We start from the raw sequence: 16,945 nt of genomic DNA, 5'->3' as shown, positions 1-16,945 counted from the left end.
ACTATTACTTGTCACATATATAAAAAATATTCATACCTACTGTAACTAAATATTTTACTTAGTTTCCTTTTTCCTAGCAAAGTAAATATAAATACATTGGTTGTGGGTAATTTATTTTTTACAAAATGACATCAGCTGGGCTAACCTTGAAATGTTAGCTGTCACTTATAATCATATCTGGTCTTCATAAACCATGGATTACCCAATCAACAGGAATAAAATACATGGAACATTAAAATATAAGGTTATTCATTCATTCACTCATTCATTTTAAAATTAACAGTTGTCAATCATCCGTCCCATTTAATTTGACAAAATGACGGGTACTTACAACTTAAAATAAAATTAGGAAGTGTCTGCAGGGATCGAGGTCATTGTTTCAGTGTTATTAATTTTAAATCCTACTGTGCGACAGAAAAGACTGTGCTAAAGAACATAACTTTCCCAAAAGCCGTATTCTAAGATGTTAACTCGACTCTGCCTTCACTCAACTCGGCGTCGGATGAACATTTTGGTATTGTTGACATTTAGGCGATTCTCCCACTGCCCCGCATGATGCAGCGTAGCGCGTGGATGCGTGTTCTTCCGTTGCTTGTAAGTATCTCCGTTTGTATAGAAAACACGCACGGTCTAACACACAGAAAATGCATCCACGCGCGTTCATGCGGATCACGCGCATACAAGCGGAGAAACATGCACCGCGCGTAGGTGCGGGGTGAGACGCAAAGTATGGCACACTGAAACCCGCAGTGCCACGCGTGATTTAGGAACGGCTTTGAATGAAATGAGAGCCGCCGTGCGTTATTCTACAAAACGCCCCTACGCGCGTGAGTGCGTAAAAAACCCGCACGATGATGCAGATCTGCATTCCCGCAGATACGCGCGTAGGTGCGTCGACACAACACGCAGCATGATGCGGGGCAGTGTGAGAATCGCCTTAAAGAAAGAAAGAAACATTTACGTCCTCGACTTGAGGACTTTACTCACTGGAGTCGAGAATATCATACTGCCAACATAATAACACGAAAATAAATACGTCATGGGTCACTGCAGCAAACTCGAGATAAGGTTGAGTGTAAGAATATCGAGTTTGAGCTAGTTCGAGGAAAACCTTATCGAGGAAGGATCGAAAAAAGGAGGAATCGAGGAAAGTTGTAGATTAACATCTTAGAATACGGAAATTATATTAATAACGTATAAGTAGCTTTACGTAGATTGTAAGTATTTAAGTCACTATTTCAATATTTTGTAATGTCTATTAGGAATATTTATAGCAAGTAAGTAGAGATGCGTTTTCATCGACGAGACGGAACGGTTAGGTATGGTAACTTTAAAAACCCGTTCTCACGGAGATTTTAAGTTCAATGTTTTAGTCGGAAATCAAACTACTTAATAAGATTTTATGATCACTGTTTACTTTCTATAACTTAAGAACTAGATCTGACAAAATTAAAAAAAAAAAAAAACAACGCAGTGAACACAAAGTATGCATAAGAGAAAAAAACATGGCGGCGGAAAAGGTAGTAAACACATAAGAAGAGAAAAGAAACATGGCGGCGGAAAAGAGTAAGTAATGCCAACCAAACAAACATTCAATCAAGAAGGCGGGCGGCTCTGACGTCCGCTGCATGTTTGTAGGTGTGCTTCATTAAAAAGTAAAGGTGCCAAAAACGTCTTAGTTTCGAATCCCGGTCGGGACACGTCAAAAAAAAACCACTTTGTGAGACTGTCCCTAGTCTTCTATCGTATGGGTTGTGAGGTAGATTACCAACCTCAGCAACCCTGGTGTCAGGGTTATTATTGAGCCGCCAAAGGCCCGTGACATGGCTCACTTACATCAGTAAGTAGTAACCGGGACCGAAAACAAAACAGAAAATAATTCACCACTAGATATCAACTCAGAATCATGGTCTGAACCATCCCCCTCAGTATTCGTTACGGTGTCACTGACACCCATACCTACTTGTATGGCTACCGTATGTACTTGTACGGGGTGTAAGTGACATCGTAACGAATACTGAGAGGTATGATTCAGCTCATTATTGCGACGGTAAATTTCACTTGATATTAACTCAGAATCATGGTCTGAATCATTCCCTTAGTATTCGTTACGATGTCACTTACACCATGTAGTCATAAGCAATATCATGTACCCACTTTAGAACCCTGTCGCGCTATTATATTTGACATTTAATGAGAGTTACGGTTTAATTTGTCAAAATAGCTAATGTGCCATGGTTTCAAAGTGTATACATATTAGTACTCATGACCGTACTAACGTAAGTACCTACCCAATTCTACGGAAATTTCGGGAAATCATACATTATCGTCTCTTCTTGTCGGTGAAACACGAAAGTCTCAATTTTATAGCAATAATTTGTGATTGTGCGATTTTTTCTAGTCATACAAATAAATGATTCCGTCCATAATAATATTCACAATAAGTATTGTTTTATTTCTCATTTATTATTTTAAATTATCTTACCTACCTAGTTTAAGTGGGTATTCTGTAAAACCTTGTCTGTTTTTTGTTTGATTTTCCCCGAAGGACAAGGCAAAGGGAACTATGCCCATACAGCCAACACGTTTCTCGGGAACGTAGGTTTCCTCACGATGTTTTCCTTCACCGCTGAGTACGCACGCGCATTTGATAGTCAAATTATGAGTTCAACGCTAAACACGTTAGGGCTGGGATTCGAAGCTACACCCTGACAGTGAATCAAGCGTTCTTCATCATAAAATAATTTGTCTAACTCTGGTTTCCCTTCAAAACGCATAACGTCTGAATGCTTCATTTTTAATAAACTCACATTAACAACGATTGAACACCGAAAAGTACTCTAGAATAAAACGAACATGCCCTACTAATAAAATTGGTGCGTGCATTCCAGCCGATCCGATTATCGGCGATAAATTAAACGTTCGGAAACGAAGTCAGACTGGCTGTACGGCTTTGCCTTTGCCTATAAAGGGATAAACAAAGTAAAAAAAACAGTTATGGATTAATTTGACAACAGAACAGAACGATAGTAAACACACTAGTGCGAAAGAGATATATATTGTTCAGTCCATACGTCTGCGCGTCGTTGCAAATGATCCAAATTTTGAACTACCCGCAATATTTGAACAAATTATACTGTTTATTAAGATAACAGGACAGAAAGATGGCATTCAGCCTAGTGTGAAAGAGACGTCTATTGGTCTGACAGTCCAGCTGTCAAACAACATGCTCCTGCGCTAAAGAACTCCTACAAACTTATGATGTCCTGGTACTTTCGGTACGAAATCACCAAAATTTTGAACACATTTAAAGATTTTTTCTTGATTGTTTGCGACACGACTCTCGGTTTTATTTTATTTTTTAACTCTAACCATTATAGATATAGGCATCACGCCTGTTTTCCCGCAGGGGTAGGCAAGAGAGTGCTGAAACTTGAAAGTTGCGGAAATTGTCAGAAAACTTAACTTTCGTTATGTTCATGCTGACATTATCATAGTCGAAACACATTTTAAACTTAAAATAAATAATCTCACGGACTCACTACTGTATCCCAATGGGGTAGTCAGAGGTACATCGTCATTCATCAATATAATGCGCCATCGTATGCGTAAAAGTTATAAGTGTGTGTGGTAGTATGTATGGGGCGCTAAATGCGATTACTTTGAGAACGAACAGGACAGCAAGATAGCATACAGTACAGCCTAGTGCAAGAAGGACACGTTTTGTTTCTAACAGCTGCTGTTTAAACAACTCGACAGTAAGCTGATAAACTCCTACGAGCCTATGCAATCCTGGTACTTTCATCTGCTGATCGCTACGAGTTAACCGAAATTGGATGTTGTTTTTTTTTATGCTTTCTTAGGTTACATTGAGACGGCAAGTAGTTAATAGTGGCAAATCTACAAAACACGTCCACAAAGGCATTTTTGTTCTACTTCAAAAACAGAAACATATAGTGTATTTTTTTTGACGTGACTTATTGTAGATTTGCCGCAGATGGCATTAACTACTTGGCCAGACAAATGGAGAGCGCTGAAGAAGGCTTTCTCTCACCCGGTGAATCTCACCTGGAAATTTTATAGCGATCGGTTCAGTAGTTAAGGCGTAAAATCGTAAACGCAACCAAATCGAATACTAGGAGCGCATACATCAATAGAGTTATTTTAATAGCAAAGACTGGGTTGCTTCATTGTGTGAGTGAGATTTATATGTGTGAGTGTATCATAATACCTCTACAACCTACGCGCGTTCCATTAAATATGGAATGATCAATTTGTGAAAAGGACAGAAATATAATAAACAGGTGAGTGCGAAAGAGGCAAGTTATTGTTTTGACAGCTTTATGCATTGAATGTTGAACTACCCTCCTTCAGTTTGCAGAATTTTCTGTCGTGATTAATTCGAGAACAGGATAGCAAGATACACTATGCAGCCTAGGGAGAAAGAGACATGTATTGGTCTGGCAGTCCAGCTGTCAATGTCCGGCTGTACACTAACGAACTCCTACGAGCTTCTGCTATCCTGGTACTACAAATGCGACTCGCTGCGTTTTTCTGGCGTGACTTTTTTATCTTGTTTATTCCCTTGGGGAAAGGCAAGGGCAATAATGCCTTGCAGCCATAGACGTGACTTGCCTCGGATGACATTTGCTGTTAACTACTCCCAATCATCACATTTGGATCTTTGTGTTGTTTAAATAAAAAAACTTGGTTGCATGGGCTGTTTGTTCCCTTTGCCTGTCCTACGTTAATAAACAAAAATTAAAAATTATAATCAGAACTGTCAAATTAGATGAATAAAAATAAATATGGCTGCACGATTTTGCTTTTGCCTTTCCCCGTGGGATAAATAATTTTAAAAAACAACGTTTAAAATTAAGTCTAGAGTTCGCGTCTTAGGCCTAATATGGATTTTAAATGAAAGAGAATAAAAACTGCAGACAAGGCTTGGGCCTATTCTGATCGTGATTTGATTTTAGAATATTAAATTACTAAAGTCAAGGCTGTATGGTCCTCAGATCTTTGCCTGCCTTATATAAGGCGAATTTAAACGACAACAACATAGAGTTGCGCCATGAAAGAAGTCCCGCGGTCGGGGGCGCTAGTATCGCAAGAACTGTCAAATCTGCATAGAATAGAATGTAAGTCAATTAGTTCCTTTAAACTCCGCGGGACTTGCTTGTTTCGTGGCGCGTTCTCTAACATTTCGACAATAACATTATTCATTCAAGCACTTTTTGTTCAAAATTTTCAAAAATAAAAGAGTAGAAATTAGTTCTTTAGATTTATTATAAGTATTTGCGCACAAGAGAAATTCTTACACATTCAGTTCATTATTTAAAATAATAAGCTTGACTAAGATACAAAATAAACGTAAAAATCTTAAATGATTGGCCCTAATTCCTGCAGGCAGGTGCCTAATTTTATTTTAAGTTATACCTGTCATTTTCTTATCCGCCAAAAAGGAAAGGGACAGATAAGTGACAGATGTTAATTTTAAAATGAATGAATGAACCCGGGCGAATTAGATAGGCATCTCGTTGATATGCAACCCGTTTGACGAGTGTTATCAACTTAATTTGTCACGTTATTGGCCAATGTAAAATTTTCCACGCGTGTTTCATAAATTTTATGCCTGTCGATTACCCGTCCCTTTTCTTTTCGGCGGATAAGAAAATGACAGGTATAACTTAAAATAAAATTAGATGCGTACGGGAACCAGCACCAATATAACACAGTGCTTGTACTAATAGCACAACACCTCGTTTTACACAGACACTACACATTGACGTTGTCGTACACGCGCATCTGTGTGTGTGACGTCTGACGTCCGATTGAAGACTAAAGTAAGACCGAGGGGGGGTTAGGTTAACCTAGTTCGTAACCTAGGCCGTATCGGGGAGCGGAGAGTTGCAGTTCTATCATCATCATCACCACCCCATTAACGTCTCCACTTGGGGCACGGGCATTCACTATGGATGGATAGGGAGATCGGGCCTTAAACCATCACGCGGGCCCAGTGCGGATTGGTGGTTATTAACGACTGCTAATGCAGCCGGGACCAACGGCTTAACCTTCCGAAACACGGAGGAGCTCGAGATGAAAACTTTTTTTATGTGGTCACCCATCCCATGAACGGCCTTTGCGGAAGTTGCTTAATTTCAACAATCGCAGACCGAGCGCGTTTACCGCTGCGCCACCGAGCTCCTCAAGCAGTTCTATACGTAGTATTTATTCCTCATTTTATGGTATTCTGTGGCACGATCCGGAGCTTTCCGCCCCGCACCAATTCGCATCGGGCGCCGACTTCACCCCCTCTGGGTCTTACTTTAGTCTAAATGGCTGTAAGCCGCTAAAGAGTAAGGTTTCTGTATGGAGTGCACTTAATATCTGGCCTGCGGGCGAGTTTTCACTTTACAATACAAACAATACAATACAAATACACCTTATTGCACCAAAATAAAAAGAAATAATTACAAAAAAGTCTCTTAACTAAGTACATGGCAAATGGCGGCCTTATCGCTTAAAGCGACAGCTTTTGCAGTTTACTCGCCCGAATGAAGAGGTAATTTAGTTCTAAAATGTTGTAAAAGATATTTTCTATGTAGGATAGGACCACTTCATCCGTTCATTCTTCGTTCAGCGTAAACTGGTCCAATCTCAATAAAACCATTCGGGCGAGATGACTACAAAAAAATTAAAAAGTGGAAACTTGTCCACATAACACATCACAAGCTCACGACTATATGCCAAATGGGGGTAGTCAGTGGTACATCCGTCGCAAGATGAACTAAATATCCACATCTCACCGAGCTTTCTGTTAATGCGTGATAGGTGGTGAAAACTCGTCCGCAGGCCAGATGTTACGTGGGCGAATTGCCACCTTACCCAGTTTTGCCCACTATCCTTCAGCGCTCAATATCTGTGCCTTTTTATTCTATATTAATATTAATAGTGCTAATTTATTCCCATTTCTTGAACTCGAGTCCATCAGGTGGCTTCATCTCCACCTTGTCCTTGCCCACCTGGTTCCAATTCGTGCTTAGCACGGTGCCACCTGACTCCACCTGAAAAGAATACAATAGTCAATGTAATTTGGCAGTCAGGGCATAGAATAAAAAATAATAGTATGGTGTAGAATGGACAGTAATAAAACAGAAATTTTGTAAAAAAAAATATATTTTTTTATTTTATATGAATGTTGGGTACTGACGAAGCCTGTGGTGGATTTAAATTCTGTTTTTTTATTATTATTAGTCCTGAATAAATTACTTTGATAAAGTGATTCAAGAGGAAGGTTTATATGTATAATAACATCCATTAAATAGTGGAGAAATACTGTTTTTTATTGATTATAGTTTTTTTTTTCTGTAGCCTAATTAATATCCCACTGCTGGGCAAAGGGCGGCCCTGTGGGAACCAATCAGATGTAATTTTGGCCCACTTTCCCGGATGCATACGGCAGACATTTGACGTTTGAACGCTTTTATTGATGACGTCACAGGACAGTACTTCCATACAAACTCCAAGGAAATCTTTGATTTTGATGTTTCGTAAAAAGTATCTTATTTGACTAGGTCATACTTGACCTCCCCGCCTTGTGAGCCTATCATGGTCTGAATCATCCCCCCAAAGTTTTCATTACGGTGTCACTAACACTCTGTATAGGTATTATATACAGGGTGTTAGTGACATCGTAACGAAAACTTTGAGGGGTGGTTCAGGCCATGATTCTAAGTTGATATCAAGTAGAAATTTCCGTCGCAAAAGTATGGATTGGAACATAATTAAAAAGAAAAGAAAAATTTTCATGAATTTTTTGACACGAAATTCCACTTGATATCAACTCAGAATCATGGTCTGAACCATCCCCCTCAATATTCGTTACGGTGTCACTAACACCCATACCTACTTGTATGGCTACCGTATGTACTTGTACGGGGTGTAAGTGTCATCGTAACGAATACTGAGAGGGATGATTCATCTGATTATTCTGAGTTAATATCAAGTGGAATTTTCCATCGCAAAAGTATAGAATTGAAAATAATTTAAAAAAACTATAAAAAAAACATGAATTTTGCGACGGAAAATTCCACTTGATTTTAACTCAGAATCATGGTCTGAATCAACCCCCTCAGTATTCGTTACGATGTCACTAACACCCAGTATGTAGCAGCCAGATCATAAAATTGATCATTTCATGATGTGCTCAATCATTTCATGAAATGGTCATATTTCACGAAATAGAATATCATTCGTTGGCCACATCATGATGTAGTTTGGCCAGATCAATGAACACAAAACGTTTAACGATATGAGCAACTAAATGCATGATTACTTCATGCGAAATGACGTAAATTCAAAAATGTTATAAATATAGACCTTCAACAAGTTTATCCATGATAAAATTACGTTACGTTTACGTTAGCCGTTGGTCCCGGCTATTAGCCGTAAAAACACCTCCACCAACCCGCATTGGAGCAGCGTGGTGGAGTATGCTCCATACCCCCTCCGGTTGATTGAGGGGAGACCTGTGCCCAGCAGTGGGACGTATATAGGCTGTTTATGTTATGTATGTAAAATTACGTTCAATAAATGATTCTGATTTCTGATAAGGAGCTACTTACAAAGCTCTTGTTCATGGCCCTGCGCACCTCGTCGGATCCTTCTCCGTATATCTTCTGGAAGAGGGCATTCAGAGCCGCGTCGCCCTCTGGTTTTTCTTCTTCCTCCTGATAAACAGATTAAATATACAATGAGATTGGCCCCGATTCCTGCAGACTGGGCACCCTCACCCTGTCTTAAATTTTGTAACGGGTGAGAGCCCTCTGCGCTCCCCATTTGTCCGGCCAAGTAGTTAATGCCATCCGCGGCAAATCTAGACCTGAATTGAGTGGTTGAGGCCGAGCCGAGATTCCGTGGTAGTCGAACTGGTAAAACGCTTGCCTCTCATTTTGAGGTCGCAGGTTCAAATCCAGCTCAGGCCTAAACCAATTAGATTCAGAATGACTGTCGAATTTGTTCTCGAATTCATGTTTGGATCATAAATGATTATCACGTGCTCTGCGGTGAAGGAAATCATCGTGAGGAAACCCACGTTCCCGAGAAATGCATTTTCGGAGGTATGTGACCTAACCTGTATTGGGCTGGTTTTCTGTTCGCGAGTTGGAAGGTCAGACAGGCAGTCGCTACTGTAAAGAACCGGACCTGTCAAAACGGGATAATGCTAGGGAGATGATGAAGAGGCCGAGCCGAGAATCGAACCCGTGAAACTACTATATAAGTCACGCGGTCTCCAAACTGAGCTATCACAGATTTCACTTTATAACAAGTATAAAAAAAAGATGTTTGAGGTAGGGTGGATGGTAGGATCGTAGTTAGTGGAATTCCATGGCGTCTGCCTACCCCAACGGGAAATAGGCGTGATATTATGTATGTAAAAAAATACTTACCATTTTCTTCATGTCCTTTTCAATTTTATCCCAGTCTTTTCTAAATATTTTTGGCGGTTGTTGTAGAGGCCCGGACGCGTCTATTACAGCTGAAAAAAAAAACAATAACATACTATAAGCTCACGACTATATCCCAATTGGGGTAGTCAGAGGTACGGTCACGAGCATTAATATGTAATACACTTTGGTACCATGTCACATTAACTTTTTTGACAAATTGAACTGTAAGTCTCACTAAATGTCAAATATGTTAGGGCGACAGAGTCCTAAAGTGGGTACATTATATTGCTCATGACTGTACACGCGATCTACACGAGCTCATTCCACCATCCCCCTTTTATCTTCGGACTTCCAGACGTACAGCCGGATTCCATCCCTATTTGGTGGATATCCCGACTATTCGCACAAAGCGCTTCGCGTCGTCCTTCATTATGCGCACTGCTAGGGAGTGAAATTCTCTGCCGTATTCTGTATTTCCGAATGCATATAACCCGGATACTTTCAAGGCCAGAGTGAACAGGCAACTTCTCGGCGAGCTCCATCTTAGGCCTCGTCAATGCCTTACCAAATAACATAACATAAACTGCCTATATACGTCCTCCCCTCAATCAACCGGAGGGGGTATGGAGCATACTCCACCACGCTGCTCCACTGCGGGTTGGTGGAGGTGTTTTTACGGCTAATAGCCGGGACCAACGGCTTAACGTGCCCTCCGAAGCACGGAATCATCTTACTTTTTCGGACAATCAGGTGATTCAAGCCTGAAAAGTCCTTACCAAACAAAGGACAGTCTCACAAAGTGATTTCGACAATGTCCCCTATCGGGAATCGAACCCGGACCTCCAGATCGTGAGCCTAACGCTCAAACCACTAGACCACGGAGGCTGTTACGCCTTACCAAATATCAAAGGTAAAAAAAAACATCCATCGCAAGATGAACTAAGTATCCACGCTTCACAGAGCTTTCCGTTCTGCTAAAGAAACGTGGTAGGTGGTGAGCCGTATAATGGTCGAGCCAACTGTGTTAGTGAAAATTGCACTTAAGATAAATTAATAACTCATTCTCTTGCTTCCTCCACATTCATCAATCGTTTCATACACGCACGCCGGTTCAGAGTAGATCGTAATAAACCTTTTCTAAGGACATCTCCAATTTGGTCAATGTACGTCCTTCTAGGTCTTCCTCTACCAGCCCTACCACCAAACTTCGCTTTATATACTGCTTTCGTAATCATATTATCCTTCAACCGCTCTACGTGTCTAAACCAACAGAATATTCCCTTCTCAATCTTCTTCGATATCGTCTTTCTCAATCACTATATCGTCTTTTAAACCACATCCCTTTCTTAACACACTGTGGAAACATTAATAATTTAAGAGCCACGCTCTTGTCGGTCGGGCGTAAGGCAAGAGGGAAACCACTGCCCTATTTTTCCCTAAAAAAGTAGCATGGAAAATGCTGCACCGATAAGAGCGTGGCTCTTAAATTGATGATGATGCATTTGTCGGTGCAGCATTCTCCATTCTTGTCTATCAAGGGCCAATTCTTTCACTTCCTTATAAGACACGACGTTCGCCTTCTCATTCTCCTTGATCTTCCCCTTCCTCTCTTTCCTTCTAGCTTCCTTTCTAGGATGCGGAAAGAGTTCATCATCATCAGCCCATTAACGTCCCCACTGCTGGGGCACGGGCCTTCCCTATGGATGGATAGGGAGATCGGGCCTTAAACCACCACGCGGGCCCAGTGCGGATTGATGGTTATTAACGACTGCTAATGCAGCCGGGACCAACGGCTTAACGTGCCTTCCGAAGCACGGAGGAGCTCGAGATGAAAACTTATTTTTTGTGGTCACTATACCCTTTGCGAAAGTAGCTTAACTTCAACAATCGCAGCCCGAGCGCGTTCACCGCTGCGCCACCGAGCTCCTCAAGTGGAAAGAGTTAGCGAAATAAAAACATACCTTGTGGAATAGCCTTAATTTTCTCTTCCTTCCCCTCTCCCTCTAGATTGGCCCACCGGAGTCCCTCTTTCTTCCTCAATTTGACCTCTATTTTGGACGGAGATACTATATGGGAGCACATGTTTGGCACTATCTCGTGCGCTAATTCCAGCTCTAAGCTGTATTCGTTGTCTGACCCCGGGATTATGCTTGTTACCGACAGCTGGAAAAGTAGAATATGAGGATACAAATATTAAATTATTGTTAGCGATAGCGTAAAGAAAAAAAAAGAATTATCAATTATTATCAAAATCGGTTCATAAACGACGAAGTTAAACGCGAACAAACATAAAAAAAAATACGGTCGAATTAAGAACCTCCTCCTTTTTTGAAGTCGGTAAAAAAGGTCAAGGATTTTTCTATTACAAAAAAGGTATTTTATGTGAAATTGTGACAAATAAATCTTCTATCGCGTGACCAACCCCATCAACCCTGGTGTCAGGGTTACTTTTGAGCCGCCAAAGGCCTCATGTAACAACTACTAACTTACATCATCATAAACAGCCTATATACGTCCCACTGCTGGCCACAGGCGTCCCCTCAATAAACCGGAGGGGGTATGGAGTATACTCCACCACGCTGCTCCAATGCGGATTGGTGGAGGTGTTTTTACGGCTAATAGCCGGGACCAACGGCTTAACGTGCCCTCCGAAGCACGGAATCATCTTACTTTTTCGGACAATCAGGTGATTCAAGCCTGAAAAGTCCTTACCAAACAAAGGACAGTCTCACAAAGTGATTCCGACAATGTCCCCATCGGGAATCGAACCCGGACCTCCAGATCGTGAGCCTAACGCTCTAACCACTAGACCACGGAGGCTGTTAACTCTTCAACTGTCTCCACTTAAAAAATCACGTCAATTCTTCGCTCCGTTTTGCCGTGAAAGACGTACACACGAACAGATAGACACACACTTTCGCATTTATAATACTAGTATAAAAAAAATCATAAAAACAAAAATAAATGAAACGAAATAAATTAAATAACATCTTACACTTCTATCTCCGTAATGCACCTTCACTTTGTCCGCGGGTGCATTTTTCATCAGGATGGTGACCACTACCTGCGCGTCTGTCTGGTACCAGTCATGCTTTATCTTCACTTTGGCGGCCTGCAAACAACAAAAATAATAATAATCATACACCAAAAACTTGCCTACCAACAGAATTTGATTATTTCCGTAAAACCATATATAACCGTAAAACCAATATTGTTACTTTCTGAAGGTGCCAAAGTCGGATTATTTCATCTTTTAGTTCAGTGTATTTAGAGAGCTTTTCAGCTATTGTGGTCTGTAGGTTGTGTGTATTAGGGACGGCTATATCTATCAGGAGTTCGGTGGCGCAGCGGTAAACGCGCTCGGTCTGCGATTGCTAAAGTTAAGCAACATTCGCAAAGGCCGGTCATAGGATGGGTGACCACAAAAAAAAAGTTTTCATCTCGAGCTCCTCCGTGCTTCGGAAGGTACGTTAAGCCGTTGGTCCCGGCTGCATTAGCAGTCGTTAATAACCATCAATCCGCAAGGGGCCCGCGTACCCTATCGCACTATCATATTTGACATTTAGTGAGGCTTACCGTTTAATTTGTCAAAAAAGCTAATGTGACATGGTTGCAAAGTGTATATTAGTACTCGTGACCGTACACACCATCTAATTTTATTTTAAGTTATACCTGTCATTTTATTATCCGCCGAAAAGGAAAGGGACGGGTAATCGACAGGCATAAAATTTATGGAACACACGTCATTTATAGGCACAAATCTAAAACAAACGACTAAAAATTTTACAATAGCCAATATAACCCAACCTAATTAAGTTGACAGCACACATCACGCACACATCAAACGGTTTGCATACCAACAAGATTCCCCTTTGATTCGTTCGGATTATTCATTCATCCACTCATTCATTTTAAAATTAACGGTTGTCAATCATCACTCCCTTTCAAATCAAATCAAATATACTTCCCTTTCCCTTTTTCTAATGAAATGATGAAGGGTGATGATGATGAAACTTAAGCTCCACCCTCGGAGCAGACTCCTACTCCGAACCCCAAACGAATTAACTCAAAAGTCCGCATAAACTTTTGAGTTATGAAGCGGCTTGTTGGCACGAAGCGAAAATAGGTAGATACACTTTGTCCACCGAATACTCCGATATAATAAAACTGTCGCGAATGTTTTCCGACTAACTTAATGCGATCATTAACCACAAAACACCACTTCGTAATAATTATTTAGATTATTCAATGAAGAAAGCAACTGTCCCGTTCCCGTTTCCCGCCAAAAAGCCCCCTAACTTCTAATTTTTTTTTGTTTTGGTTTTCCCCGAAGGGTAAGGCAAAGGGAACTATGTCCATACAGCCATGTCTTACGTATATTTTTTCTTGATGATTAATGAAATGATGGAAGGTGATGATGATGAAACCTAAGCTTCCACCCCCGGAGCAGACTCCTACTCCGAACCCCAAACGAATTAACTCAAAAGTCCGCATAAACTTTCGAGTTATGAAGCGGCTTCCTGCCACGAAGCGAAAATAGGCAGATACACTTTGTTTATTGAATACTCCGATATAATAACACTGTCGCGAATGTCTTCCGACTAACTTAATGCGATCATTAACCACAAAACACCACTTCGTATTAATTATTTAGATTATTCAATGAAGAAAGCAACTGTCCCGTTCCCGTTTCCCGCCAAAAAGCCCCATAATGCCATTGTTGTTTAAATTTGCTTTATATGCGTAGGCAAAGATCTGAAGACCATACAGCCTTTTGGTAGTCCAATATATATTTAGTTTAACATTTCTCAGACAGTTTGTGTGCACTTTCCTTACTCTTAAGTAGGGATGATCAATATTAGAAAAACATCGATGTTTTTGGAAATAAACAAAACTGTGATATATTTATTTATAAATTATTTTAAAAAATAAATTAATTGAATTATTTATTGTTTAATTGTTTTGTTTTAATTGTTTTAAATTATTAAAAAAATACATTTTTAAAAAGCCTACTCTTCCTGAAAAATCAACATTCCCAGTATTTTTAGGGACACTCTGTAAAAAAAATTAACGCTAGATGGCGCCCAAAAGAATAATTGACGTTTCGATACTTTTATTCTAGTAACATCGATGTTTGGATGATATCGAAGTCAACCCATCGACGTTAAAACATGATAAACATCTGATCTGATGATGAATATCGATTGTCCCTACTCCTTAGCAGTAATTCACTTTTAATCACAGAATGGTACCCCAGAGATGGCAAAAGGCAAAGAGGGAGACCAAATAAAAGGTGGGTAGATGATCTAGCACAACGTTGGAAGGCCAACTCAGGGCAGACTGGAGAGGCCTATGTACTAGGACAGCCCCAATATATAATTAATATATGTATAAAGAACTAAGAAAGTAAAACCATGTAAATAAATACATAAATAAAATTATTAGTGAATAAAGGCTATTTATATATTTTTTTATTTATTAAGCGTCCCGCCCCGGCTTCGCTCGGATGCAATGCTGAGGAAAAAATGAAATAAAACTCAAAAATAACAGTATTTCTCCAATATTTCATGGATGTTATTATATTGAATCACTATTAAAAAAAAACCGCATCAAAATCCGTTGCGTAGTTTTAAACATTTAAGCGTACATAGGGATATAGGGACAGAAAAAGCAACTGTTTTGTACTATGTAGTGATTATACGAAATCGTCAGAGTGGCCGGTAGAAACTGGACTAGAACGGCTAAATGCAAAGAGGAGTGGAATCGATTGGGGGAGGCCAATGGGCAGACAGATACATACCTAAACATTACCGCCGAATAATGGAATTGTATAAAAATAAAAATATTGTATCTGAATTTATGGCTAATAAAAAAAAAGTGATTATATAACAAAGAGGTGGTGTGGTGTATCTATCTTGGTAATTGAAATTAGTCAAGTGTAGAGTTATCTACCATTCTTTTCACTAGCAATATAATACAAATGGAAAAATACAAATATACTTTATTGCACCAAAGTAAAAGCACACCCTGAACACTTCATACACAACCTTGTTTAACATAGACACTACACATTGACATTATCAACACATGCAAATGTGTGTGTGACTTCTGAGGGCTGCCTAATTACAACACCTAATTTAACATAAACACATAATAATGGGTTCTTACTGCGTTTAAATGGGGATATGAGACTCCCGATATTTCGACACTGTTGCAAGTGCCATGATCACGGGATGACTCTCCAGTAAGAACCGTTTCTATGTGCTTTAATTATGAGAATAACCGCGTAAACTTAAAAGAACCTAATTTAACCATTATTAATTGCTTAGTTAGGTAGTACTACTTACGAAAGATGCTTTTAATTAGTATATTTATAATTAATTAGGTTAGTATTTATTATTTACCACACAAATCACAATAGCCTTGGTTCAATTTTATTGTAAATTATTAGCATGTTCTGATGAAAAATAAATATTTATATGCGGGTAATTACTGTGAGATCAAATATTTGAATCAGACCAAAGAACATCAGTGTCCAATTTCAAAATTAGAACATATAAACTAAACTAATAAAAAATAAAAACAACAGTCCCTGCGCAGCCTTCACGATTCAAGTCTAAACTATGTTCGAGGGGTCGAGGTAAACCTAGCTCAGCCACTGGCTGGGGGTGGAGAGTTGCCGTTCTATACGTAGTATTATTCCTTATTCTATGGTAAAAAGAAATATTTACAAATGACTTTTAACTAAGTACATGGCAAATGGCGGCCTTATCGCTATAATATTCTTGTGTTGTTGTTACGGCTTATAATTTTGAATTGTCTGCAGATATTCTTAACAACAAAGGCTAAATATGTGTGTCCTAGGGATGTTGTCGGCAAGGCAACCAGCCAGGACGTGGAATCAGTAGCTAGGTATATCGTCTTTTTATTCAAATTCTATGACTAAGTTGTCTCTAGTAATTTGTGACTGCTCATATTGGTTCCTACGAATAAGGAACGTGAATCATGTAGGTACCATTTAAACTACCCTCTCAGCCAGCTGTTCATAATAATTCATATTTCTATTTAATGTAGATACTTATATCCAGAAATATTTAAAGGAAACATTTCAACAGATTCGCAGCATATTCTGCCTACTCACTGGATGCAAAAAAGAGAAAGGAATTTGATATTGTTTCCAAAATTAAACATCTGTGACTAGCACAAAGAAATGACATAAAAACAACGAATACGTACCTCATTATTGGGATTATCTGGTGAATCGCCCATCATTTTCGCTGTTTCAACTTATTCCTTTCCTATTTGAACTGAACAATAGTTTATTCTTGGCCAAAATAGACGAAAACAAACTTCACTGAATCGCCGATTTTTCTAGATTGACAGTGTGCGTTTTGAAACCTACAAGTAAGTACATGTGAATGAATTATATTAGAGAGCATTACTACATGGCATATTTAAACCTTAAGAATATTTAAATTATTAAAAGTATGATT

The 16,945-nt window shown here is 39.5% G+C and overlaps 2 protein-coding genes across 2 annotated transcripts in view; one reads left to right on the top strand and one right to left on the bottom strand.

The window, feature by feature from the left end:
- LOC126379095 (neurofibromin) overlaps positions 1-2,418 on the top strand; it is a 129,966-nt gene extending 127,548 nt beyond the window's left edge. The window contains exon 67 of the transcript XR_007568239.1: positions 245-2,418. The gene's annotated coding sequence lies outside the window, so the exon portion shown is untranslated. The remainder of the gene's footprint in view (positions 1-244) is intronic.
- A 2,853-nt stretch (positions 2,419-5,271) lies between these two features.
- On the bottom strand, positions 5,272-16,835 carry LOC126379266 (protein SGT1 homolog). Its single transcript, XM_050027974.1, has 6 exons — positions 16,689-16,835; positions 12,448-12,564; positions 11,414-11,615; positions 9,453-9,541; positions 8,628-8,732; positions 5,272-7,067 (listed from the first exon to the last, which is right to left on the bottom strand). The coding sequence occupies exons 1-6, from the start codon at positions 16,722-16,724 to the stop codon at positions 6,963-6,965; spliced, it is 654 nt and encodes a 217-aa protein (XP_049883931.1). The 5' UTR covers positions 16,725-16,835; the 3' UTR covers positions 5,272-6,962.
- Between the last annotated feature and the right edge of the window lie 110 nt (positions 16,836-16,945).

The sequence above is a fragment of the Pectinophora gossypiella genome, chromosome 28, assembly GCF_024362695.1.
Source record: "Pectinophora gossypiella chromosome 28, ilPecGoss1.1, whole genome shotgun sequence".
Classification (NCBI taxonomy): domain Eukaryota; kingdom Metazoa; phylum Arthropoda; class Insecta; order Lepidoptera; family Gelechiidae; genus Pectinophora; species Pectinophora gossypiella.
Note: the sequence above shows the minus strand (reverse complement) of the source record. Positions and strands in the feature narration are given on the sequence as shown.

Coding starts and splice junctions, on each gene's coding strand:
- LOC126379266 (XM_050027974.1), bottom strand. CDS start 16,724: ATGATGGGCGATTCACCAGATAATCCCAATAATGAG. Junction 12,565..16,688: donor CAGATAATCCCAATAATGAG/GTACGTATTCGT, acceptor TGTTGTTTGCAG/GCCGCCAAAGTGAAGATAAA. Junction 8,733..9,452: donor AAAAGGACATGAAGAAAATG/GTAAGTATTTTT, acceptor TCTGTTTATCAG/GAGGAAGAAGAAAAACCAGA.